Source organism: Pyrus communis, chromosome 13, assembly GCF_041283825.1.
Source record: "Pyrus communis isolate YQ-2024b chromosome 13, ASM4128382v1, whole genome shotgun sequence".
NCBI classification, from domain to species: Eukaryota; Viridiplantae; Streptophyta; class Magnoliopsida; order Rosales; family Rosaceae; genus Pyrus; species Pyrus communis.
The window spans coordinates 25,000,237-25,027,667 of NC_142577.1; the positions used below are offsets into that span (position 1 = coordinate 25,000,237).

The 27,431-nt window shown below is 35.9% G+C and overlaps 3 protein-coding genes across 5 annotated transcripts; 1 reads left to right on the forward strand and 2 right to left on the reverse strand.

Annotated features, from left to right (window-relative positions):
- Positions 1–68: 68 nt before the first annotated feature.
- Positions 69–7,007, reverse strand: LOC137736484 (two-component response regulator ARR11-like). The gene is made up of 5 exons (XM_088683304.1): positions 6,732–7,007; positions 5,609–5,761; positions 5,123–5,509; positions 4,897–4,973; positions 69–1,301 (listed from the first exon to the last, which is right to left on the reverse strand). The coding sequence occupies exons 1-5, from the start codon at positions 6,856–6,858 to the stop codon at positions 201–203; spliced, it is 1,845 nt and encodes a 614-aa protein (XP_088539430.1). The 5' UTR covers positions 6,859–7,007; the 3' UTR covers positions 69–200.
- A 6,456-nt stretch (positions 7,008–13,463) lies between these two features.
- LOC137737877 (E3 ubiquitin-protein ligase AIRP2) lies at positions 13,464–15,809 on the reverse strand. 2 transcript variants are annotated; one of them, XM_068477450.2, is made up of 5 exons: positions 15,389–15,809; positions 14,831–14,993; positions 14,651–14,717; positions 14,313–14,553; positions 13,464–14,192 (listed from the first exon to the last, which is right to left on the reverse strand). In XM_068477450.2, the coding sequence occupies exons 1-5, from the start codon at positions 15,469–15,471 to the stop codon at positions 13,985–13,987; spliced, it is 762 nt and encodes a 253-aa protein (XP_068333551.1). In that variant the 5' UTR covers positions 15,472–15,809; the 3' UTR covers positions 13,464–13,984. The 2 variants fall into 2 exon arrangements, with proteins under 2 accessions (XP_068333551.1, XP_088539721.1); XM_088683595.1 differs by having other exon boundaries at positions 14,831–14,988; positions 15,389–15,798.
- A 4,785-nt stretch (positions 15,810–20,594) lies between these two features.
- On the forward strand, positions 20,595–26,210 carry LOC137737105 (putative LRR receptor-like serine/threonine-protein kinase At1g67720). 2 transcript variants are annotated; one of them, XM_088683141.1, is made up of 14 exons: positions 20,595–20,772; positions 21,090–21,627; positions 21,787–22,298; positions 22,401–22,530; positions 23,085–23,156; positions 23,253–23,321; positions 23,422–23,493; positions 23,603–23,671; positions 23,769–23,941; positions 24,012–24,380; positions 24,479–24,544; positions 24,629–24,815; positions 24,907–25,039; positions 25,641–26,210. In XM_088683141.1, the coding sequence occupies exons 2-14, from the start codon at positions 21,173–21,175 to the stop codon at positions 25,968–25,970; spliced, it is 2,637 nt and encodes an 878-aa protein (XP_088539267.1). In that variant the 5' UTR covers positions 20,595–20,772; positions 21,090–21,172; the 3' UTR covers positions 25,971–26,210. The 2 variants fall into 2 exon arrangements, with proteins under 2 accessions (XP_088539267.1, XP_068332582.1); XM_068476481.2 differs by having other exon boundaries at positions 20,740–20,984.
- Positions 26,211–27,431: the final 1,221 nt, after the last annotated feature.

The window sequence follows — 27,431 nt, forward strand, 5'->3', positions numbered from 1 at the left end:
TGCACATCTCATCAAATTTCAAGAAGAAAGCTTATTATGCTATGGTTTTCCGTCACTCGTGATAAACATTTCGACATTCAAATCCAAACCGGTCAGAGATATATTAGATATTCAACTTATACTGGCTTATCAAAACGGAAATAGCAACAGATCATTCTTCGTTGAAGTTGCACAAAAGAACAGTGCCGTGCAGGGGGAGTTCATGATATGAATAGACCTTGACCTATGACAGAATATTCTGATGGCTCATATGGAAAATCAAATCTCAATGCATCATACAAGTGAGCGGGAACTTCAGAAACAAGTGCAGGATCATTGTACTCCGGGAACTCTATATCTTGAAGTCCAAGATTCATGCCATAACAATCACCTTGATACCAACAAATTTGAAAGCCGTCATCCAAAGAAGCAAAAGGCGATGCACTTCCCACGATTAGGTTCCTTTGGGCGGATTCCAAATCAGTAATGCAGTTCAAGTTGAAGCCCTGGTACTCCATGTCTGCTGTACTAGTTGAAATGGCCTCAGAAACTTGATGGTTTACCAGACAGCTCTTGATTTGATCAGGAAAGGAGTCTGTTGCGCTTATTGTTGGACTTACATGGCTACCCTGAGTATTTATGCACTCAGAATACGAAGGCTTACTCTTAGCAGGGCCAGTTACATCTTCCTCCGTGATAGAAGGTCTTGAACTAATGGAAGGAATTGATTGTACTTGATCAACTTGGAAATGGCTGTGTGGACCGGGCAGTGGTGGCTTGTTGAATCCACTATTTAACTGAATAAGTGGCTTCTGCTTTTTATTCAATTGAATTTCATTCCAAGAATACTTTGTTGGAATAGCGGATTCAAATTCAGTGAAGTCTACTTCAGATTCCACCGATGCAATTGAATGACTGGGGCGCACCTGCGGAGTTCTAATGTTCTGAGAATCAGGAACATTGCCAATCAAACCTTTTTTGGTTTCTGCGTAAGAATTATTGAAGTCCATCTGTGGACTCCTGGTCTTCTGAGAATCAGGAATATTTCCGTTCGAACCTTTCTTAGGTTCTGCCATAGGCTCTGAAACAATCCCCTCTATGTCACTCTCGTGGCTCTTCGTACCCACTCTCTGGGAAACTAAGTTATCGCCAGAAACTTTGAAGCTGCCATGTGCAACATCACTTTGTTGGATGCTGATCGAGTTCTGAAGGCCAAAACTTCCTTGAGCATCTTTTGAGGAATAGTCGGAATGCTTCATCCCCCCACAAGAAGATTTAAGTTCATTCTCTTTCTGCAGCCTACTCAAGTAGAGCCGGTACTTCTGCACATGAACTTTCTCGGTGAGAATAATCATGCGATGTAACCATATTATCTATTACACTTTAGCTTTTATTAGCCATTTTGTTACAAGAGAGACTATGAGTTCAATTACTTCAGTGATAAGCATCGTGAACTATAAGTCCTTACAAGTGTCAGTGAATTTGACAAATCCGACTGAGATCAAGGGAATGGGAGCAATGTATGTTGTCACTATATTTGTGTGTGTGTGTGTGTGTGTACATATTTTATATATATATATATATATATATATCTGTGTGTGTGCGCGCGCGTGTGCATATATATTATTGCAAAACAAAATTATCGATTGCCATGTATTCCGGCTACCAAGTTACACCGTAATTAGGGGTGGTTCGGTATGGGATCCCATACCGAAACCCTTGTCCCGATTCCCAAACCGAAATTTTTGGGAATCCCAAATTCAATACCAATCCCAAACCAAATTTTAGGGAATCCCGAAATAATTTCGGGATTTCGGGACAAATCGGGAATCACGAAATGCTTTTGGGCTTTTGGACTAAAATTTGACATATTATGTATAATTAACACCTGCACAAAAATGTATAATTAACCGTATGTATAATTAACCGTATGTCTATCATAGTTTGGATTCATGCACTTTATCTCTTCCCTGGTTGGACTCCCCAAAACCTGCACAAAAATGTATAATTAACCGTATGTCTATTCATTCCTCTTTTCATAATTGTGGAAATTTGAAAACATGGAAACAACAGCTTCTTAAAGACTAGAGAACTGTAGACTTTTAAATCATAGAAGATTTCACCACCAAAAAAAATGATGACATTCTAAGGAGTAATAGTTTATAATAGTTGATTGAACCTAGGATGACCAAAATCAACCCAAAAAGAGTCAAGGCGAACTCATATACTCAAACCTGATGGTTTTGTTTTATAGTTTTAATTTGATATTCAAAGTTCGCTAAATAAATACACAATGGCAATCTACACAGAACTAGATTGACATCCTCACCTTAATTATCTCAACTAGTATTTGGCTACTTTAAAGATTTCTCCTCGGCTTCCTTTAGTTGCACCAACTGTACTTCACAGAAACATAACACCTCAGAAAGTTAGACTGAATGACAGATGAAGATAGAGATAAACAGATAAATAGAGAGACAGCAAGAAAGAGATAACTAACCAATTGATCAAACTTAGGCTTGTACTGAGGTGTGACTGTGTCTACATACTTTGGGATTTCAACGCCTGCAACAATTTTGTTGTTTTACTTTTAGATAAGAAATATGCATACGAAAGTGACAATATAAATAAGCAAACTAAACAAGGCTAAATGCTAATACTCGGCATTGTTTCTCTCTCTCTCTCTCTCTCTCTCTCTCTCTCTCTCTAGTATACACTATACACCCATCATTCTTATCAACTCAGCTAACTACACAAGTTTGATAAACACCAACTCATCAAGAAAGAGTGTCTGATTTTATATCGTTAATCAAGCACTGAAAGTATCGTGGTTACTAAAGAGAATAGAACCACAAATTCAAATTTAAACAATAGCACTACAACGTCTTATTTATTGGGCACAAGATATTTCTCAAAAGACTACAAATCGTTATCAAATACCACGTGCCAAGTTTTCAGCTCAAAGCAAGATGCAATTGCATGAAACAAAACAAAATAACACAGGCATTACACTTGTTGAATGCATCCATTCATCAAGTCAGAAGACATACTGTCATAAGCCTCCTTGCACATATCCACCAACCGAGACCCGATTCTCATTACACAAGGAGGCTTATGACAGTATGTCTTCTGACTTGATGAATGGATGCATTCAACAAGTGTAATGCCTGTGTTATTTTGTTTTGTTTCATGCAATTGCATCTTACTTTGAGCTGAAAACTTGGCACGTGGTATTTGATAACGATTTGTAGTCTTTTGAGAAATATCTTGTGCCCAATAAATAAGACGTTGTAGTGCTATTGTTTAAATTTGAATTTGTGGTTCTATTCTCATATGTTTAGTAACCACGATACTTTCAGTGCTTGATTAACGATATAAAATCAGACACTCTTTCTTGATGAGTTGGTGTTTATCAAACTTGTGTAGTTAGCTGAGTTGATAAGAATGATGGGTGTATAGTGTATACTAGAGAGAGAGAGAGAGAGAGAGAGAGAGAGAGAGAGAGAAACAATGCCGGAGTATTAGCATTTAGCCTTGTTTAGTTTGCTTATTTATATTGTCACTTTCGTATGCATATTTCTTATCTAAAAGTAAAACAACAAAATTGTTGCAGGCGTTGAAATCCCAAAGTATGTAGACACAGTCACACCTCAGTACAAGCCTAAGTTTGATCAATTGGTTAGTTATCTCTTTCTTGCTGTCTCTCTATTTATCTGTTTATCTCTATCTTCATCTGTCATTCAGTCTAACTTTCTGAGGTGTTATGTTTCTGTGAAGTACAGTTGGTGCAACTAAAGGAAGCCGAGGAGAAATCTTTAAAGTAGCCAAATACTAGTTGAGATAATTAAGGTGAGGATGTCAATCTAGTTCTGTGTAGATTGCCATTGTGTATTTATTTAGCGAACTTTGAATATCAAATTAAAACTATAAAACAAAACCATCAGGTTTGAGTATATGAGTTCGCCTTGACTCTTTTTGGGTTGATTTTGGTCATCCTAGGTTCAATCAACTATTATAAACTATTACTCCTTAGAATGTCATCATTTTTTTTGGTGGTGAAATCTTCTATGATTTAAAAGTCTACAGTTCTCTAGTCTTTAAGAAGCTGTTGTTTCCATGTTTTCAAATTTCCACAATTATGAAAAGAGGAATGAATAGACATACGGTTAATTATACATTTTTGTGCAGGTTTTGGGGAGTCCAACCAGGGAAGAGATAAAGTGCATGAATCCAAACTATGATAGACATACGTTTAATTATACATACGGTTAATTATACATTTTTGTGCAGGTGTTAATTATACATAATATGTCAAATTTTAGTCCAAAAGCCCAAAAGCATTTCGGGATTCCCGATTTGTCCCGAAATCCCGAAATTATTTCGGGATTCCTGAAAATTTGGTTTGGGATTGGTATTGAATTTGGGATTCCCAAAAATTTCGGTTTGGGAATCAGGACAAGGGTTTCGGTATGGGATCCCATACCGAACCACCCCTAGCTGGAAGTATGGAAATGGAACAGAGGTGAAAATTGAAATGGGGGATCTAACCTAAAAACAAATGAACGGCACAGATTAAATCTAAAACAATGAACGGTTGAAATAATTCTCTTATAATTAAAAAATAATATATATATATAATATTTATTTCGATTCGGTATGGGAATACCGAAAAAATGGAGATGCAATACCGAATCCCATACCGAAAATTTCGGTTTGGTTCGGGATGACATACCGAAAATTTCAGGAATTTTGGTTTGGGATTTTTTTGGTTTGGGATCGGGATTTTTTCTGTTTGGTTTGGGATTTTTGGGATTTTTTTCCAGCCCTAACCGTAATGAAAGTATGGCGGTGTACAAATCCTACTGCATAAAAGTTTCAGATTTTATCAGGAAGAGTACTTAAAGGTGAGGTATTTACCTGCAAGTGGCTAGCAACATTTTCCCTTGTCAACCAAGGCACGTTCATCAGGTCAAGTATTTTCTTCGGACCAACTTCTGCCAAACAGACATTACACATCATCGCTCTGTAGAAACATAATAAAGTTGGTGGCGATATTATTGAAAAGGAACACAAAATGTATTCAGACTTATAGTTCATGATGCTGATCCAAAAACCTAGCTTCATAAGCAAGGAATTTACTTACTGTCAAATCCAATATGGTGTACTGCTTTTACAAATTTCTGATGAAGATCTACGGACCAAACAACTCTAGCCTTTTTTGTAGATGAAAAATCAGCAAAGTCTTTGTCATCGTATTTGTTATCGACATCCTTTCTTTTTCTCGATGAAGTGAGGTCATCTGCGCTGAGAAAGTAGCCCTCATCATACTGATCTGATCCACTTCTTATAAGCTGAATACCCTCCAAGCTTTCATGACTCTCAATGTCTCTTATCTCATGTATCTTCTTTCTAAAGACATGCTGCCATATATTACTCAGTTCTTTCATTCTTATCGGCTTAAGAAGATAATCACATGCTCCATGTTGAACTCCTCTCATAACCCTACTCGTTTCTCCATCAACAGACATCACTGCACAGGTAAAACGGATATGATATGTCAGAAATTAAGTGGTGATAGACGTTTTTATTTTGAAGACAAAGCTTTATTGGTCAACGGCAGAGTACTGACTAATAACTGGAAGATCCATCTCAAGTCCTACATGCTCGAGAAGTCTAAAACCATCCATGTCAGGCATGTTCACATCACTGATAACAATGTCATATCCATCTTTCTTTTGGCGAAGCAAGTGCAAAGCATCTCTTGCCAAACCACATGTAGTCACTGAAACACAGACAAAAAAGGGAGGGAAAAAACTTCAGAAATAATGAAAATTAATTGATGCTGTTATCATTCGAAAGCTGATTATATTATCAGACCGGGCAAAGCATCGTGTTTAACAGTCGGACAAAAACAAAATTCCGTAAGACAAACGGATTTCCTTTTCTATATGAATAATGGAAGACTTCTTTACTTGTTTAGATCATGTACAAGTAATCATACATGAGAATATCCCCCAACATAACCAAAGTAACTACTTCAGTTCCCCATATGAAGTACCACGAAAATTTATTGAGCAAGGATCATAAATAGACTAAAAATGGCCTTTGATTAGCGTAGTTGAAACAAACATCGAAAGGAAAATGCGCGACACGGCGCATAAAACCTGAAATCCAAGCATGACAGCAAGATTTGGACAGTATTTAACTTCAGCAAGTTGTCCATACAACTGATCAGAGTAATAATTCTACAGGTACACTACCAGAGGCACCAAAGAATACTCCAGTTATCTGAAATCCATCACCTTTACGTGTTTATATTTGATACAGAATAAAGTATTTAACATTTGATTAAACTAACTAATTAACGGAAACACATTATCATTATCCTCCTGCATAGCAGCCTGTAAAGACAATCAAATACTCTATTGCAACTAAACCCTGATCATTCTGCTAATCCGTTTACTTAAATCGAAAAATCGATAACTAAATTGCTGCTTCTGGGAAGATTAAAAATCCTTGCCTTCAACAAACACAGTGGTTAAATTACCAAATATGATCAAAATTCCACTCATAAGTAAGAAACCACCAAAATTAACCCACAACTCAAAAACCCATCTCCAAAAACACCAAAAACATTCAGGAAACCCATGAATTTCCAGAATATAGAGAAGAAATAAAAAAAACAAAGGTTGAACTTTAAAGAGTGATCGAAACAGAGGAACAGTGAGAAAACTGAGATAGCGTGAAACAACCTTCGTAGGAGCACCTCTTGAGCATCTTTTCTAAGATCTTAAGCCAAGTGGGATCGTCGTCGACGACGAGGACCCGAAGGCCAGCCGGAAAAGTATCGTTTCGGGGAGAAGAGAAGCTACTCTCCATTGAGAAAAAGTTAATGGAAGGAGGAAGAGTTAAGATTGAAGTGGGAGGGGTAGCGTGGGGACTTACAGCTCGAATGAGATTATATAGCTTCGGAGTGTCTCCAAATTTTTAAAAATGGCTTCTTTGGATTTTTTGACAGAGAGGGAACCAACGAATATTTGGCGCCGGATAACTTAACGGTCAGCGTTGTTCACGTTAGTTTCTATTACTTTTTTGGATTAGGAATGTTTATGTAAGTTACAATTTTTTTACCCAATATTAAGAATACTCGAATTTATTAAAATAAGTCTAATTCTTTAAGTTTAGGCCTTATTTTATTATCAATAATTATCTTTTTAATGATTAAAATTTAAAGAAAAATAATTAAAATGGCTTGAAAACTTTGAATTTTAACGATAAGAACAAAAATAAAGGATAAAGTGAATAGTATCAGAATTGACTTTTTAGTGTAAAAATGTGGTTTTTCGTTAAAATTAACAGTACCAGGAGCTTTTCGTTAAAGTTCCCTAAAATTTAGTAGACAAATTAAATTTTTTTTCTAACTATCTCTTTAATTATTTCTTCTTCTTTTTTTCATGTTATTTTTGTTTTTCCTATTGCTCTAAAATTTTATAATCAACTTATATCATAAGTTAATTTTATTTATCTACCTATATGACAATTCTTTTTTTTATAATCAACCAATCACAGATTAATTTGTCTTGCTTGTAAGTATACTATGTTTTTGTACATTTTAGTAAGGTTTGATATCTCGGTTAAAGGTATAATATATATTGGTATATTTGTTATTGGAGTTATGGTCGTATGTTCTGTGGATGTATTTCTATTAGTATATTAATTTTTTGTTAGAAGATATTAAGTAGATTTATTGAAATTAGAAGATTTTAATTTATCTCTAATATTTTTACAAAATATAAAATGAGTATAAAAAATAAAAATAGAGAAAAGATAATATTGGACTTAACCTAATTGATTTTTTGGATCCAGATCTAAATGTCCCAGAAATATATAGAGAGAGAAAAATGTGCAAATTAATGAGTTGCAAAAAAAATTAATCAAAACAAACATTAGCGTATATTAAAAAAGCATGAGTCTTCCCGACTTCTGAAATGGATAAATAACCGTAACTTACCATCAATTTATTCATTTTTTTAAAAAGAAACAAAAAAAGCGTATATTAAAAGAAGTTAAGGACCACTAGGTTTATATGTTATGTATTATATTTAAATGTCTCATACTAAATAAATTCAGTTACATGCTTTTAATTAACAATAAAAATTGAGGAATATTAAAGGAGTACTATATGGTAGTTTATATGTTGTCTAATTTCTGCTTAGTGTTTCCCAATAGAACGACAAAGTTTGAATCAAGATAAAATCGGAGGGCACTAGGCACAAAATTTTGGTTCATCAACCATCTATTGTCAGTTATGATTCTGTATATAGCTGAAACATAAACAAGTTTCACCATTGGTATCCAAAAAGAATATGGGAAATTGAGAAAAGTACGGTGACACATCCTAGACCGGTTTCGTCGTAGCACGATATTGTCTGCTTTGGGTCATACCCTCACGGTTTTATTTCTGGGAACTCACACGAGAACTTCCCAGTGGGTCACCCATCCATGCTCTTGCCCGAGGGGCTTAACTTTGAAGTTCCGATGGAACTCAAAGTCAGTGAGTTCCCAAAAGGCCTCGTGCTATATAGAGGTGGGCATGCACATATAAGGCACATCACCCCCTCTCCATTGATCGATGTGGAATGTTACATATGGTAACTTCGAAAAATTGGGGGTGGAATCTTAGGTATACCAGATAAAAGAAGTAGAATCTAAAGGTGGGGATGGTGGTGTATGCTTTGTGAAAAAATGTTTTGAATGAACAAGGGCATCTTGTAAAGGACACATAGGTAGCTTAATGCATCAATTTCAAAGGGACACAAAGCATGGGTAACATCTACGATGTCACATTATAGTTCAATGCAACATCAAATGCATGAGTAAGATTTAAATTAAAAAAATCTTAATTCTTTATCCATTTTATTTATTCCATAAATATTTCAATAATTTATAGTCACTGAGTATTGTAACTACACACCAAAGTATAATTCTACTAGATTTGATTTAGAGAATTGGAGTAATGGTCCTGAATTTTGCACAACTGAAGCTTTGGTCCCTAAACTAAAATGCGTCAGTATTGGTCCCTGAACTTGTTATAATGTGGAGCAATGGTCATTTTCGCTAACTTGATCCGTTAGAATTTCCATCCAAAATAAAAAGTTTAAATGAGCAAAAATAGATGGAAATTATGACGGAGTGAGCCAAAATGACAATTGTTTCACATTATTACAAGCTTAGGATCAATATTCACGATGTTTTAGTTTAGAGAAACTCTAATTGAATTAAAATCAATTAAAGTTACAGGGTATTATAGTCACATGTCAAAAATAATTTAACGAGATTATTTTATGTGCTAGGACTCCTTTGTACTTGTCATCTAAGATCATTTACAATATTGCATTTTGTGCCAAGACTCAAGGCCGAAAGGCAAGAAAAGAAAAGGCAAAGCCGCCCTTTTTGTTGAGCAAAAAATATATTATTTATCCTCGTAGACTTGAGAGGAAGGTGATAGAACAAATTGGAGTTCATGTTTTTAATTTTTTGGTAAAAAATATTTGAAGTTGATGCATATTGGATAAAGAAAACAAGGGTTTGAGGGCACGTGGAATCCATTTGAGAGACAAAGATGAAAAGTTGTTTGAAGGATACTTTGTAGTGGTTGGACAAAAAGCCAAGGCCATCTGAACTTGAAGACAACTGAAATCCATTCGGCACCAAACTCACAGTATTTGACCTTTTAATTCTTCCAACCAGTGTTTGTAAAGCATGCACGTTCTTGACAAGTTACACATTATCCAAATCCTTTCGATGAAAGTTGAAGCATTTGGAAAACTCCTTTTGTTAATTTAATTGTTTAATGTCATTGCTCAGCAAATAATTCATATAATTAATGTACCTCTAAGTACTTAGGGTAAAGTTTCACCTAATATTTTGGGAAAATGCATGCATGGGCACATTGTGGCATCCAAAAATCGGAAATATTTTTACTCACCATCCTCAAGTGCTGGTAATGCTCAATACTCTATTTATTACTATTGGATAGTTTAAATATTAAAATATGTGTAGTGGACAGACATAAACCTCAAAATTTAAATTCATTCAATGATAATAGGTAGGTTGGTGAGCATTACTATCACTTGAGGGTGGTGAACAAAAATACACCAAAAAAAATTAGTCTTGATTAATTAGCATAGGCTTTCAAGAAAATACTTGAGAGTAGTCAAAAATATATCTCTATATTCATATCATGTATTACCTAAGTTGCTATTTCACTTGTCACGTGAATTGATCATGTAACAAATGAATAGAAACTTGAACATGTATCCCTAGTTACATGTAAGAATGTCCTGTAACCTTTCACTGTAGAGAGATTTTCAAAGTGACTGGAACACGGGGAAGTACATCTATCTCATTATACAATTAAAGGGGCACTTGAAAAAAAAAAAAAAAAATCTCCAATTGTATAATAATGTGGCGTACCACTCCCTGTTCCGGTTATTTTAAAAAATCTCTCATCTCACTAGTATTAAATAACTCAAATGCAATAAGAGAAGGACAAAACATCCTTGTGTTGTTTACATTGACATTAGCAATCAGTTTACACATGCAGTGTGTTTTGTCTCCATTTCATTAGTGCGTGGTTTTCACTCTTGGTTTTTTGTCGTGTTTTAAACATGAAACTATAGAGATTCTAACCCACATTAAGTTTAACATCACAATTAAGGAACGTTATGATGCTAATTAATCTCGAAGGAACATCTAACTTTTAACAAAAGAATTAGTCCTGAATCTACTTTCTAATCACTCCAATAGCTAACAAGGCCACTAGATAGATGACATGCACTCAGTGACATAAGAGGATTCATGCTTAAAAAAAAAGTAATGGCAGAGTTTGCAGATTTCTTGAAATATTTAAGATTAAGACGGGCTAATCATTATCGTTAATTGAGGCCACGATGCCCCTAAGCAGAAAAATATTGAAGCTAGTATAGTGCCATTTGCACCATATTGGTGCAAAATAAAGTGGCATCTTTTCTGAAACTCCATTTAATTTAAAAGATGGTTTAATTTGTGCCAATGATCACTTAATTAAGTTTCTTAACCAGCAACCCAGCAAGAACAAGATTTCCTTGCGCACTTTGTGAAAGAGACACTTGCATATATATATATATATATATATATATATATATATATATATATATATATATATATATGCACATACATACGATCGCGATATATTTATTACTATGACAATATCTTAAGTTAATCATGCGTTGTCATACATACAACATAATGAAACAATAAGAATAACGCAAGTAGCAAAATATTTTGTACAAAATAATTACCAAATTGGCATTTCATCGAGTCGTGATAGGCCTGGGGTCATTTTCCAAGTCATATTGCATGCATGTCAACAAATACCAACAACTTTCGAGTGAGCATATTGATTGACGTCAATAACTTTTAAGCAAGCATGGCGACAAATGCTAACATATACCGAGTGTGCCTATCGAAAGGGCCCATAGCAAAGCATACATAGGCATGAGGCTAACAGCTACCATGCCCAATGCTCATAAGGCAATTCATCGAGCAGTTGGAGGACACCTTTCAAGGGCATCTCAAATTTTCAAAGGGCAGCACCCAACTCTTTCATGGAGGATTTATGAACTTGGAGGAGTCAGCTGACCCACCTTGTCTCAAAGGTGGATTCACCCCTGAGTGGGTGATTGACTTAAAAATATCGTGCACATTGTTCGTGATATGTAGTGTCAATTTCTCAGACTAATCCATACACTATCATGTATTTTAACTTTATTACATGACAGTCATTATTGATTTAAAAGATGACCGCAATGGTAGTGATATTCTCATTATATGTAAGTTCCTCCTCCACTTTGTGTCATACAAAAATGCAAATAATGGCGTGAGCCTAAATACATGTTTGAACCTCATTAATTAGTGGGTGAGCCATTAACCTTCAATATTTTTCTCCTACATCTCTCAAAAACTTTAGGGGATTATAAGCCTTTAAAGGCATACTTTTGGGAGAGTGGGGTAGAAAAGGACTTCGAAGAAATAAAAACTCAATGGCTCTAAAAGGAAATGCCCACTTAGAAATTCTACAATAATTTACTAAAATAGAGGGTGAGCATGATTGGTGTCTAAAAAACTAGGAAGATGAACTCCATGCAACTTCTCATCAGTGGACTGCCTTTTTATTTGTTTATGTAAAAGTTAAAAGAATATGACTCTCCCCTTATGCTCTCCTACGATGCTTCCCCTCTTCTTAACCTCTGTATTCTTTCTTTTGTTTTTACTTTTATTGTTTTTGTTTTCACTCCCCTTTTTACTGTTGCAGTGATGCTGAATACCATGAACAACCACTCTAAGAATATGTCCAGAGAAAAACTTCAGTAAGGTCTAGTCAAAGCCACTCTCACAAAAATATTATGGTATGTTTTTTTCGTATAGAGAAGGGCTCACTCCCTTGTAAAAGCGTTTGACTATCAATCTTTCGACTGACCTATCCAAGTTTTTCTCATATGTTTGCCACCACTTAACTAGTTAACTTTATGCCCAGCATTGTTTATAAATCTTATTATCTTAGCAGTTGTTTTTGGACCCAAGCAATTTTAGTTGGGTTGATGGGTTGAGAAGTATGGTTGTATTGATTCGGAGGCCCAATCTGAATGATGATGAGACAATTTGGCAGCCAGGCAAAAATTCATTTACTACATTGATTGGGAATTTAAGAGTGATTTATAGTATGATTGTCTCACCGTCACATCTTATAACCAATTCAATAATATAAACTTTGCTTGTGTATTTACATTAGTAACACTTTGTGGCCTTAGCGCAATTTTATTACTGATATTTTTCCCTTTTTAATTATGTGAGACAAAACACTAATGGAAATAACGTAGTGCTATTTACACACCTTTTTATCTCCCACATACCTTTATTTGTTAATTTTTGTCCATTGATGTCAATTCATTCAATCCGACGGTCGAAAATTGAGAGGTGTATGAGAAGTAAAAATGAGGGTGTGGGCAACACCACCCTAGAAATATTGCATGCCAATAACTACATAAAACAACCTTGGTTTAGCTGTAACAGAAGTTACTCAACCAGGTCCCTTAAAGCCATCCATTGATGTTAAACAGCATGATTTAGCATAAAGGCATAGTAGTTTGCTTCCTGTTGAGGGGACGATATGCGTCTGTTCATCATCACAAGGCAGGCACAAAGGTATCCCCAATCACCCCTCTTCGAGCATTCGGCTATCTTCACGGCACAGGCAATCTCTCGTCCTACATTGACCGATGCTCAGCGGGGAAAATCTAGTGATGGCTACTTGTAGAGCTGGTTTGGAGCACAATCAAGCTCAGGATTGTTGCTTTCTTAAACATAATCCTGGCCATTAAAACAACTTCCTCGAGGTAAATCTTCCTATGATTCTTCTGAGAACATCTCCAATGCACCGAAGATTTAAAACTCGTATATATATAATGAGTTTCATTAAAATGAAGTTCCATAGTGACATGACATTCTTAACGAAATAATTCCATTGCCGTAGCATAAGCTCTTACATTCTGTTACCAAGCGGTATATAAATACTGTAAACTTTTCATTAATTTATAAGAGATCATCTAGTAAATGAGCAGAAACCATGATTACTTCCATTCCAACACTCAGGTTTCAAAAAGCTGAGTTGAACGCCAGGCTTGCCTGTTATATATACATCCAGGGCTTCCGTCAGAGACATGCAGGTGCCTTAGTCATTGGAGATGGGCAGGATGCTCCCATATGCAACTCAAGAACCTCCAAAGCTACCTGCTTATCGTCTGAAAACAGGCATTCGGTAGTTTAGTTGACTATATACAGCTACCATGAGACAGCCCGTCAACCCGGCATGGTAGTTTACATTGAACTTCCATATATTAGGCTATATATACATTGGGGTAACGAGTAATTTGTGTACTTTGCAACTTCATTCTTCATTTGTGAGTCAGAGCATGTAATCATACACCACAACATGCGTTGCCGGTACAACTACCGGTAGATTTTCAATATAAAGATAGAAACGTCTTAGGTTCTCCTGCGCAAGGGTTACTGCATCAATAACATCGCTGATGCTAGTGAGAACCCACAAATCTCTGGAACTAACTCTCTTTAGGCTGCCGCGGCAAAAAGGGCAGGATTTCGATCTTGCATTCCTGCAATTCAGGCACATTACAGCATAAACATTTTCCATAGGTTATCATCACCTCACCGGTAAGTACAATGATTTTCAGTTCGTTAATAAGCGAACAAGTGAAAATGGAAATTGATCATACCAATCCTGGTAGCAAGTGATGCACATGGAATGCCCACAGTCGGGCAACACCATCTTTGTACAGTTTTCCATGCATATCCCACATTCATCTTCTCTCTCAAGATCTTTATCCGAAAGCTTCCTTCGGTCTTCCATCCTCTTTCTGCCCAAAACATCTGTGCATCGGCTTCTCTTATTATTATTATTATCTTCCAGTTCGTTAAATTCACCTTCAAGTTGCCTAAGATAAGGGTATATTACAGCTGCATTGATTTCCAGCAGAATTCACCGCTATGTCAAAAACAATTCTTCCAAGAACCGGTATGTTTTCAATAAGAAGCTAACAAGAGAATAACATACCGTAAAATTCCCTTAAAGTGACCTTCTGTTCTTTGGAGGACAATGAAGGCATCCCATCGACATATACCTGTACAATATCGTAAAGATTAATTTCGGTCTTTAGGAAACAAAAGATTATCTTTCTGCAGCAGGCAACTGGGAAATATAACGAATAAAGCATGAAACGGAAGAGCTGCCCACCTTGTGTACAAGGATGTGGAGAAGGCCTAAATAATTGGGAAGTATATCAGTGCAGCTACAATCCATCCATTCAATGAGATACAGGAAGAAAGGTGCAAAGGGGCTGTAAGACAATCTCATTTGGATACAGTTCCCACCATAATCTCTGGGAAGAGCAGCTGCCCTGCAACAAAATTTATCCCAAAAACAAATGGAAAAATAAAGATCAAAAAAAATTTGAGCTTCATTTGGGTAGAAAAATAAGAACAGCCTGTGGGATTTTTCTTTTTTTCCAGAGAAGCAATTAAATTGGCAACATAAAAGCAGTAATGTATATAAAGCTGGAAAATTTCTCACCTAAAAAGCCTTAAGGAAACAGTATCAAACTTAAATGTTTAAGGAAAAAAAAAATCCAACTTCACCTTCTCTCTCAAATGATAAGCACCACCCAACAACCACAATTCAGTTAGATTAACTACCCAACAAACTACCCAGAAGAGGAAAATGCATATGGATTATTCCACAGTTTTGATTGATCACCAACAAAAAAAAATATTTTTAGAGAAAAAAGAGACTCACAAGGTATTGGCATGTTGGATATCAGCTTCAAGAGCTTTGATGGATTCTCCATAAGAAGACTTGCAGGCCTGAGCTTGCCACATATGTTCTTTCTCTTCTCACTTGAGTTTTGGGATGGAAAAACAGAAGGAGAAGGGAATAGAGGGAGGAAAGAGGGTGGCGGATCAGATGAAAAGAGTGACTTTTGTTTTTCGGTGGGAGTTGGTTTGTTTTTTTAGTTTTTGTTGGTGAATCTGTTGGAGGTTGGAGACATTTGATGGTGGGGTTAATAAGAAAAACAGGGGAGAGAGAGAGAGAGAGAGAGAGAGAGAGAGAAAGAGAGAGATAGGCAAGGGCTTTGCTTGGTGATCAAACCTTTCACACTACAAGGAAAGAAAGGGATGCCTTCTCGTTGAGAGATTGATCAGTGTGATATGAACACGGGCTCATACGTTATACATATAGAAATATATATTCGAAAAAAAAAAAAAAAAGTTTATGACGTATTGTTCCGTATTTCAGATACATTAAAAAATATTTCATTCTTGTTTTCATGTTTGCTCTTCATATTAATTTATCGACTTAGTGAGGGAGGTTTGGGTTCCCAATTACCCTTTCCATCCCACTCCAAGACCAACTCTGACTTTTGATAATTGATACTTTGGATTAAACACCTACTTAATCAATGTTGTCAAAGAATAAAACCACCCCCTTTTGGTACTAGCGGATATTATTAACCAAAGTATCAACTACCAAGTGAGTCATATATCTTTCACATATGACTCACTTTTTATTCCTTATGTGTTAATAAACGCATGGTGTTTTGAGAATAAGAATTTCTTAGGCAAAAGTATTAAAAGTTAAAATTTGAGTCCTATTAGTTTTAACTTAAGTTAGGACATGATGCCTTCTTCTTATACAATCTCTCATTTTTTTTTACTAATTTGTGAAATGAACAAATTAAAAGAGAATATTATGTAGTAGGTAAATTCTCCTGATTAGATTAAATGTAACTTTTTTTTGTTGTCAATTAAATTTTTCTCATACCACCGATATTTTCTCAAAAAAATTATGTAACAGATAAATTATTAGTAATTGCTTAAGTAGAGATTATTACATATATGACATCAATAGTGAACAGCTACGCACATCCTTAACGTTACTCTCTTACTATAATGAATTGAATTATGCTAGCATGAACTACCGATGTGAATATAAGTGATTTTGAATCGTTGATGTAAACGTCAATACACTGTCGCTCGCTCATACGTCAACAACTCAATGAGTGTAAATTGGTCCGAACCTAAGGTCCGCAAAGCGTGGTCCGCACCTTAAAAAACGCCACGACTCAATTGGTTGATGCGTGTTTAGCGTGTGGGTCCATAACTAATGAATAGTGACCAAGTGTTAGGTGTCAGATATAGCGGACCCTTAGAATGGACATCAGCCCGTCATTTACTTTGAAGTTTTAGCTGTGCTGTGCCTAGACATAGACATCTGGGCCCAATAGAGGTACAGAGCCGATCATCTGGTTTGATGGGCCCTGCAAGTCTGCAACAACTATGTACACAATAAATGGTGATTTTACATCCACCAACTCGAATGAGAATGGATTAATTTCTCCTAGGCAATATTTGGTCATTTATATTTAGTATTTAAAATATCGATATAGGTTGAACTATTAATATACAAATTTATAAAACTATTGATAGATATATCGATATCGGTTGCTTTCAACATAAATTATGAAATTTACAATAAGATGGGTATTCATTCAGATTTAGTCGAAATTAGAGAGAAAAAAATAATAAAAAATTTGAAAATTGCAATGGGTTATGGCAAATTTTCTGTAGTGAATATGTAAATATCGTCAATATTCATTGATTTTATTTTTTATATCTCATCGATATAGGATGATGTTTGCAGTTCACCCCCTTTTCATATCGATCTTTGATTTTTGAAATATTTCTTGAGCATTTTAAACACTGCTCATGTTTGCTTATATTTTGTGCTAAAAGTGTTTTTTTTTTTTAACTAAACCATCTAGATACGTTTGACACAGGAAAGCTTAAAAACTTTTCAAAAATTTACCCATATTGTTCTTTAAGAAGCACTCTCAAGTTTTTTTTCTTTCCATATATTAGACTCAAATTTTATTTTTATTCTGTTATATGATGATATTAAACTCTAAGTCGTTTGAGGCTTAGCTCAACTCACATAATCAATTAGTTTTATATATCAAACTTGTCATTTAAGTAAGTCGAAAAAAATATGAAACTATAAACTTGTTGCACAGATAAATAAATATTATATTTATTGCTTGCCTAGAAGATTGTTTGGGTTATTATTGATGATGATTGGGATGGTGGACCAGAGGATGGATTGTATGCATCCAATACAGAAAAAGGAAGGCATGAAGGCATCATCTCCATACTTTTTCAAAGTCGAGAAAAGCTGGAAACAAGGTGGTCCAAGGGGATATCAGAAAAGGAAAAGATATTTCGTTGTAATCAAAAGCAAAAGCAAAAGCAAAAGCCAATTTTAAAAAGCAAAAGAGGATGTTTAATCTCGCTTCCTTTTCTTTCACTAAAGACGCTTTTCACAATCGGCCAGGTTTCCGGTTACGTTTTTATTTATTTACTATCATGATTATATATGCTTCGACAAATTGTTAATTACATCTTACATAGGGTGAGATTCATACTAATATATCATATTTATGGGTAATTTACATTTTTTTTCCCTTACAATTAACCGTAATATTTTTATGTGACACGAAGTCTTGATAATGTTGCCTTGATGCTTTGACTTTATAGTTATCAATATGCGTTTGATATGATTGTTAAAATATCGTCGATAAACTTGATTGCATATTTAGTTGTAATACATTATATAAACATGTACATGTATCTAGAGTGAGCATGGTTGAGTTGAGTTCGGTTTAGTTTATGCTTCAAATCACAACTAAATCAACGTTAGCATCACAATTTGGTTTAGTTTAGTTCAAGAATTAAACTGGCACAAAGCTATGTATGAAAGTTATCGTAAATTAAATATTAGGCTGTTTATTAAAGAGAATTATTATTGTCATTCTAAAATTTTCATTCTACACTTCAAACTTTCTATATTTAGAAAGAAAAATACACTTGTAAGAAGTGTAGAATGAGATTGTTATAGTGTCAATAACACTTCCCTTTTAAAAATGTTAAATGAAACCAAATCAATTTGACTGTGGTTTGGTTCAATTGGTTTAAGATTACACTTTCTTAGTTGAAATTCGAATCGAATAATGGATTCAAGTGTTTATTTGTCCGCTCCTAATATTATCACCTATTTTCTTATACAGATGAATTTTATCCCTCCTAGGTTTGTCTTGGGTACCGAAGAGTTAGCAGGCCTCTTCATTTTCTCCCAAAACTTTTTTATCCGCACCGTTAAATGTAAGGAGTAAAATCTCAACCGCACATTTCTCATTCCATTAAAAGCTACGTAGTATTAAAGATTTTTTCATTGTAAAAGATGTAACAACCAATATATTTATGGGGTTTTTTTATATGAGTCCAAAATAACTAAAAATTGAACCTATTTTAAAAATTAAAAGTCACTAAAAATTAGACCTATTTCAAAAGGTGGTCTATAAAATTGGACCTATTTCAAATTTTCCCTATATTTTAAATATAACTTTTTTTAGTACAACGATATATTTTACATTAAAGGGAGAGGAAGTTCGACTAAGCTACATAATAGACAACATAATTTGGTATCGAATTCGTCATCTACGAGATTCAAACATAAGACCTTTTACTTACAAATGAAGGAGAATATCACCGGATCATAATACTGAATGACTTACAAATAGTTTGATCATCCATTTTTGTAGGTGATATGTAAAAACTAAAAAAAAAGCTGAGACCCCTTTGTAAGTCACCAAAGAAATGTACCATGACTCTGAGATGGGCAACCTCCCTTCCCCCTAAACTTTTGAAAAACAAATAGTTGTTGAGAATGAATCTCACATTGATAAGAGGAGAAACCTGATATGTGCTTATAAGTGGTTGGGCTACTTTCCATATTGCCAATTAGTTTTATGATGGAATTTTAACTTTCTACATGCTATCAGAGCAGGTAGCAAGTAGTTCTAAGTGTGAAGTTCAATGACAACACGCGCTCCATGTCACCGAGTGTGTGTTGTCCACGTGTTAGACTTGAAAATTCGTCACATGTGAGGAGATGTATTGAGAATGAATGTCACATTGATGAGATGATAGACCTTGCGTGACTTTGAGATGGGTAACCTCCCTGCCCCCTAAACTTTTGAACACCAAATAGTTTGATTAGGGTTGTGTTATTTATACACCTCTTTTTATCACCCACACATCCTTATTAATTTTTGTTCGTTTGATCTTCTTCAATTTATTCGATCTAATGGTCGAAAATTGAAAGAAGTATGTGAGAGATAAAATAAGTGTATAGATAGCAGAATTCTTTGATTATTATATACTTTTGTCGGTGAAGAAAAGACAATGGATTGTAATTGGTCGGGTGGTGAGACTTACTACTCACAAGTCAATTCTGCAGAAACGCATGCATGAACCAAACTTCTAAGTAAATAGACCAAATGCAATAAATACTTTGGTAGCAACATATCAAAGTGCCATCCGTCAGTCCTGACCTCATTATAATATCTGCAGTAACTGAACAAAATAAACCAGCAACATCATAATTTGGTTAAAAACCTTAATTACAAGAAAAATCAATGGTACTTTGTGTGCAAACGTAAGTTTTTTTAGAGGAACGAATCAATCAGCGCATGAATATCAGGAAATAGTTCATAAAGATCTATCAGCAACACAGTAAAACTTGTAATTCAAGATAGTTCACACAGTTTATCTGCCAAATCATTTTCGAAACGCAAAATAATGACTTAAGAAATTGTCACATCCCTCGATTCTGCTGTAGCACGAAATTGTCTGCTTTGAGCCCTGATCATACCCTCACGATTTTGTTTTTGGAAACTCATACGAGAACTTCCCAGTGGGTCACCTATCATGTGATTGTTCTCGTGTGAACTTGCTTAACTTCGAAGTTCCGATGAACTTCGAAGTCAGTGAGCTCTCAAAAAACCTCGTGCTATATGGAGGTGGGCATGTACATATAAGGCACATCATCCCCTCACCGTTGATCGATATGGATGTTACAGAAATGATGTTCTTTCACTAGGTAGGTCGAGCTTGGCTGCTAGTGTCACTTTTTTCCAAGTAAAAAGAAAGTGAAACCATAAAATGAAACCAGAAATCAATTTTCTAATTCCTGGAGAAAAAGAGAAGATTCCAAAAATCTGAAAAAAGAAAAGGAACGTGAATGAACATTGCATTGCAAATCTCGTCAATAAAAAAAAGTGAATGGTACGTGGACCCCTGCTTAGACAGACATGTTAACCTAATTTCAATCAGTTTCGATTTCATCAACTGAACGAACTCAAATTCTGAACGCCGAGAAAACGTAGAAAAAAGATTTGTTTTGTCTTTCTCATGAAATAATCAAATGGTTTTTTCATTCAAATTCATGTTTATAATTTATATCTGCTTTCTGTCATCTGTTGTTTCCCAAGTTCAAGGTGTGTAATTTTTCGGTATTTGAGATTTTTGTGGTTACAAACGAATGCATGTTGTTAGGAATTGCCGGTTTTCGTACTGACGATATGTTTGAATTGAGTGTGCAGACTTTGTGAGCATAGACTGTGGAGGGACAAGTAACTACACCGACCCAAGCACTGGACTGCCATGGATTTCAGACGTGGGACTAATGTCCCAGGGCAAATCAGTCCAGGTCGAAAACCCTAATGGAAACCAGCAGCAGTTTCAGAAACGCAGGGATTTTCCCATAGACAGCAAGAAGTACTGCTACACACTGAACACTGTGGAGAGGAGGAGGTATTTAGTCCGGGCAACGTTTCAGTACGGCAGTCTCAAAAGTGAAGACACATATCCGAAATTCGAGCTTTACTTGGATGCCACGCAGTGGGCAACCGTGACTATTTTTGATGCTTCAAGAACTTACGTGAATGAAATGATCATTAGGGCTTCGTCCGATTCGGTTGATGTGTGTATATGTTGTGCAACAACAGGGTTTCCGTTTATTTCGACTTTGGAGCTGAGACCTTTCAATCTTTCGATGTACGCCACAGATTATGAGGATAAGTTTTTCCTGAAAGTTGCAGCCAGGGTAAATTTTGGTGCTTCAAGCAAAGATGCCATAAGGTAAAAAACTAGATTTCGATGCTAACTTCTTATTTTTTGTGACGGCATTAGGTGATAGAGGATTAGACGAATAGAACTGCACACCAGAATTAGGCCGGTCCGGATGCTAATGTATCTAGTGATTTGATGGCTTGAGTGAGAATTTATTGTTTTTCGCAGGTACCCAGATGATCCATATGATAGAATTTGGGATTCTGATCTTGTGAAAAGGCAGAACTATCTGGTTGGAGTGGCACCAGGTACAGAAAGAATCAGTACATCAAGGGATGTAGACACAAGGAGTAAAGAATACCCGCCGATGAAAGTAATGCAGACCGCGGTTGTTGGCACGAAGGGAGTGTTGAGCTACAGATTGAATCTTGATGGCTTCCCAGGAATGGCTCGAGCTTATGCTTACTTCGCGGAAATTGAGGATTTAGGAGCAAATGAGAGTCGAAAGTTCAGGTTAGAACAACCTAATTTGGCTGATTATAACAGAGCAGTTGTAAATATTGCTGAGAATGCAAATGGAGACTATACTCTTTATGAGCCGAGCTACATGAATGTGAGTCTGGAGTTTGTTCTGTCATTTTCCTTTCGTGAGACCCCTGATTCTACGCGAGGGCCACTTCTAAATGCAATAGAGATAAGTAAATATGTTCAAATTGCTGCGAAGACCGATAGGCAAGATTGTAAGTCCAAGATCTTGGTGTTTTATTTTATAAAGTTTGCATCAGATTGGGTGTGGTTTGTCATTGATGAGCTAATTGCTATGTTTGGTTTTTAACTTGTAGTGGCGGTTCTCAATGCACTTCGCTTCATGTCTGCTGAAAATCTGTCGGTAGATGAAGGCGATCCTTGTCTTCCAACTCCGTGGGAATGGGTGAATTGTAGCTCCACAGCACCTTCGAGAATCACAATAATGTTAGTTCTTCATGCCTTCTTCGTGACATCTCTGCTTTATGTCGATTTCTGTTACATTGCCATTCAATACCAGGATATTTAGTCTGCCAATTTTTTTTACTGAATGTCATAGCAAGCAACTTGAAACATGCTAAATCATTGGAAAGGCATACAAATCGAAAGGAAATTAATTTGTACATGTTAAGCTAATGGGTCGAAGTCAAATTCTTCGTATAAGTTAGCTTCCGATGTCCAACAAATGCACCTTTTTATGGTGCAGTGCTGATATACAAAAGCTAAATTCATTGACAGAATTGCTTCATATACATCAAGCATTCAAATATCAGATCTTCAGCACAGTTGCTTGCTTATAGGTTCGTCGATGGATGTCTATTAAAACCCCTTTTTTGACAAACAGTAGAAGGTATTGTACCAACGGACTATTGTAAGTAAATCAACGTAGGTCGTGAAACATTTCGCCATTACTTAAACTGGAAACTCAAAAATTGATCACACGTCTTCAAGATATTCAGCATTTTATGCTTAATTATGAAATCCTCTAACTTGTGCTACAGTGACCTGTCAGGAAAGAATGTGAAGGGTGAAATCCCCGTGGAGCTTAAAAACATGCAGGATTTGACAGAATTGTAAGTTCTGTGATTCTCTAAACAGATGTATACCTTATTATTTCTTTCATCGTTCTATTGAGTTCGCTTATAATCAAATCTTTTCTTTGTACTTAGGTGGTTGGATGGTAACTACCTAACTGGACAATTTCCTGACATTAGTAATCTTATCAATCTAAAGATTCTGTAAGCTCTTCGAATCTTGCTCCGAATTTACCTATTTGAATTCAGAGAGCACATATTTCCTTCAATGATGCATTTCTTTTATCTGTTGTCGATTTTCAAGGCATCTAGAGAATAACAAATTCACTGGTGCGCTACCTTCCTACCTGGCTAGCTTGCCAAGCTTACAAGAATTGTAAGTAGCAAACGAATTGTGAGTTCGATACTTCCATGTATTATTCAGATTAGTAGTAGACATTTTCGTAGCGGGGAAATGCTGAAAATGTGAAATCCTTATGTGGCAGGTACATACAGAACAACTCTTTCAGTGGGGAAATTCCTGCTGGGCTGTTAACTGGGAAAATCAAATTTAAGTAAGTTTGCTTTTCACTGATGTATGAAATGCTACAAACATGACAATGTATCTGTAGCCTAGAAACTTATCGACAGACATGCTATTTCATCCTGCAGATATGAATATAATCTCGGACTACGTAAGGGGGAACGAAAACAGAAGCATTTCAAGTTGATAATTGGAATTTCTGTCGGAGTAGTTGCAGTTGTATCACTTTTATTATTGGGGACTCTATTGATATTGCGTAATCATCGAAGAAAGTCATCTCTTCAGAGAAGTAATGGAAAAGGTTTGTACGGCAAGAATATGTTAGCTGCGGTCGCAGTTTCTGCAATGTAACATCTTTTCTTGTGCATCAGGTGACTCTCTGCGTGCCAGCACCAAGCCTTCAACTCACTATTCAATTTCTCGGAAGGATGAAGGCGTAGCTTGCTACATTACACTTCCTGATCTGGAAGAAGCGACCAACAACTTCTCAAAAAAAATTGGCAAAGGAAGCTTTGGATCCGTATATTATGGAAAGATGAAAGATGGAAAGGAGATAGCGGTTAAAATGATGGCGGATTCGTCTACCCACATGAATAAGCAATTTGCAACTGAGGTAGCACTCTTGTCACGAATTCATCATCGAAACTTGGTTCCTCTAATTGGATACTGTGAGGAAGAACATCAATGCATTCTGGTTTACGAGTATATGCACAATGGCACCTTACGCGATCACATACACGGTCTGCTCTCTCATAAAAAACTTGTTCTTTAAATTTCTGTTCATAGTTTTAACCGAAACAGTTTGATGGAAATCCATGACATAATTTTTTGACAACAGGTTCTACCACTCAGAAGCGCTTAGATTGGCAAATGCGCCTTCGCATTGCAGAAGATGCAGCTAGAGGTATATGATGGAACTTCTTATACTAATTTATGCATACTTCATTTCTCAAGTTCATGCTATTGACACGAATCAACGCATTTATAGGTCTCGAGTACTTGCACACTGGATGCAACCCTAGTATCATCCACCGGGACGTGAAAACAAGCAACATTCTCTTAGACATAAACATGAGAGCAAAAGTATCAGATTTTGGATTGTCTAGGCAAGCGGAAGAGGATTTAACGCACATATCTAGCGTGGCTCGTGGAACAGTAGGCTACCTTGATCCCGAGTAAGCCCCATGAATCGTATACGAAAAATTAATCCTGTTCTTATTTCTCTCCTGTATGCGCTTAATCAGCCATGTTAATCCTCCAATGCAGGTATTATGCTAGTCAGCAATTAACCGAGAAAAGTGATGTGTACAGTTTTGGGGTTGTTCTTTTGGAACTGATTTCAGGAAGAAAGGTTGTTTCAGAAGAAGACTTTGGTTCTGAGTTGAACATTGTTCACTGGGTATGCTTTCTAATTCACTTCAAGAACTTGTCTGACAAATGTATAGGGAAAGTTTTAGCAGTACCTCCTGAACTTAGTACCTTCTTCCGGTTTGCTCTCCTTGGCTTCCAGACTTCCAATTTGGTTTTGAGCTTCCATAATCTATAAAAAGGTGCCAATACTCTCAAACTGTCAAATTTTCCGGCCATTTGAGGGCTATTTTCGTCAATTCAATTGGGGAAAAATAACGGAAAATGTGATAAATTTGAGACTTGGGGACAAAATGGTGCGTTTGGAAATTAGGGAGCTCATAACCAAATCGAAAGTCGAGGAGACAAATTGGAAGCAGATTTATAAATTCAGGGGCTTTGCTAATTTTTCCCGAATGAAAATTCAATGCTAATCTTCTTGCACTCTAGAATTAGTTGTTACTCACGAGATTTTCTTATATATTCCGGTGTACACTATACATCAACATCTATAGCCGGTTGATTCTTGATAGTTGGATGTTTGGCTCCAGATCCAACGCGTTATTCATTCAGTGCATATCATATACCGGAACGTAGTAGAATTTTTACATTATACGCAACATATGATCACTAAAAAATTGTTGTTTTTCCAGGCAAGATCCTTGATTCGTAAAGGGGATGTGGAAAGCATCATGGATCCTGTCCTGGTAGGAAGTGTGAAAATTGAGTCGATTTGGAGAATTGCTGAAGTTGCACTCCAGTGTGTTGAGCAACATGGAGTTTCGAGGCCAAGAATGCAGGAAATAATTGTGGCCGTTCAAGATGCTATGAAGATTGAAAAGGGCAGTGAATCCAACCGGAAAATATCACCCAGCAGTAGCACTTCAAAAGCACAATCCTCCAGGAAAACTTTGCTAACAAGCTTTCTTGAAATTGAGAGCCCTGACTTGTCCAAGGATTGCCTAGTCCCATCTGCCAGATGAGTTGATGATGTGAATCCTCTTCGTTTTGACATTTCACCACTTTTAACACTAAGATTAATTCTACTTTTTTTGCTCTTACGCTATGTATAATATATATACTATTTGACATGTTATGTTACCGTATATGTCAATTACTGTTTAATATGGTATGTTGCCGTACATGTCGGTGATGTTTATGAAGTGGGTGGACGTCCCTCTGGTGCCAAATTGCACACAGTGAAAAGTATATTAACCTGTCAACCTCAGCTAAGAAAATTGTTTTATTAAGAACTACTATTATGTGTAGAAGGGTATTGCTACCATCAATTAGCTTGTCTGTCAAGTGTTTTACTAGATAGTTCGTATGTTATGTTTTGGTGCCAAACTACGCATATTTAAGAGAATATTAAAACATGTTAATTTATTTAAAAGTTGTTTTAAAACAAAACAATAGGGAAGTCGTCTTTTGTCTAGTCTTTATAAAATGCTCTTATGCAGCCGTACATTTATAATTTCAATTAGTAAAAGAATAGTGTCGGGAGAATGCTTTCTCCCAAGTGCAGGAAGAACAATGCTACCACTGGTAATCACAACCTCATAGGCAGATGTTAACCCTTGATACAAGTGAGTCATACGCACATCGACAACTTAGACAAAAACTTTAAGTAGCGAAAGTAGGCACCTTCCTTGGCCACAAACTATCTCCCCAAATCCTATGCATCATGGTTAATATCCTTCTTCATTTGTGCTTACATGACAAATTTTTACTTGTTTGCTCTACATGCACGACGACCCCTAGCACCCTATTGAACTGATATTTCTCTTGAACAATTTATATTAACAAATTGTTGACGCAAGTGAAGTGAGTGTTACAAGGTATGGAGGGTCTATAGCCGTCCATGGTGCGTGCAAAAGATGCTAAAACGTAACTCGTGTGGAAAACGACATGCACTTATTCGAAAAAGCAAATATGGAAAACGTACGATGCCCATATATCCGTCAGAAACGGCGTGGGTTATTTGGCCAGATCCTACCCAAATTATGTTGGCTAGCTACGTGATTCACACTCGGTGTTGTCACCACTAGGGCCCCCAAGTGTCCTTTCAAAGAAGAAAATTTTGTTCGGAAAACACGACTTCATTAAGTATTATAATACGAGCGGTTTGTTTAAGTATCAAACTAATTGTATTCTGATATTTGGTGTATCGAATCGTATTCCAACACATCAAAAAATATTTCCTTCTAAAGAGATATTCCACTTGGATTTTCCACAACTTCTTTTCTTTCTTTTTCCTTTCTTTTCTGTCTTTTTGTTTCTGTTAGACAAAAGGGTTTCACTTAGCAAAAAATGAGAAAGAAAGAGTCATGGATCATTAAACCCATATGCCATATAATTTGTTTAAAATGAATATATTACAACAGGGGAAAACCAATGCAATTATTTTATTACAATATATGTATTATGTTTGGTGTGAAGACTTA

What these genes read in the sequence shown, in the direction of transcription:
- LOC137736484 (XM_088683304.1), bottom strand. Translation starts at nt 6,858, where the DNA reads ATGGAGAGTAGCTTCTCTTCTCCCCGAAACGATACTTTTCCGGCTGGC. An exon ending in GATGGATCTTCCAGTTATTA is followed by an intron (nt 5,510 to 5,608) that starts GTCAGTACTCTG and finishes TTACCTGTGCAG; the next exon opens with TGATGTCTGTTGATGGAGAA. An exon ending in ACACCATATTGGATTTGACA is followed by an intron (nt 4,974 to 5,122) that starts GTAAGTAAATTC and finishes TCTGTTTGGCAG; the next exon opens with AAGTTGGTCCGAAGAAAATA.
- LOC137737877 (XM_068477450.2), bottom strand. Translation starts at nt 15,471, where the DNA reads ATGTGGCAAGCTCAGGCCTGCAAGTCTTCTTATGGAGAATCCATCAAA. An exon ending in ATCCAACATGCCAATACCTT is followed by an intron (nt 14,994 to 15,388) that starts GTGAGTCTCTTT and finishes ATTTTGTTGCAG; the next exon opens with GGCAGCTGCTCTTCCCAGAG. An exon ending in ATCACTTGCTACCAGGATTG is followed by an intron (nt 14,193 to 14,312) that starts GTATGATCAATT and finishes CCTGAATTGCAG; the next exon opens with GAATGCAAGATCGAAATCCT.
- LOC137737105 (XM_068476481.2), top strand. Translation starts at nt 20,912, where the DNA reads ATGGTTTTTTCATTCAAATTCATGTTTATAATTTATATCTGCTTTCTG. An exon ending in TCAAGCAAAGATGCCATAAG is followed by an intron (nt 21,628 to 21,786) that starts GTAAAAAACTAG and finishes TGTTTTTCGCAG; the next exon opens with GTACCCAGATGATCCATATG. An exon ending in GAAGACCGATAGGCAAGATT is followed by an intron (nt 22,299 to 22,400) that starts GTAAGTCCAAGA and finishes TTTAACTTGTAG; the next exon opens with TGGCGGTTCTCAATGCACTT.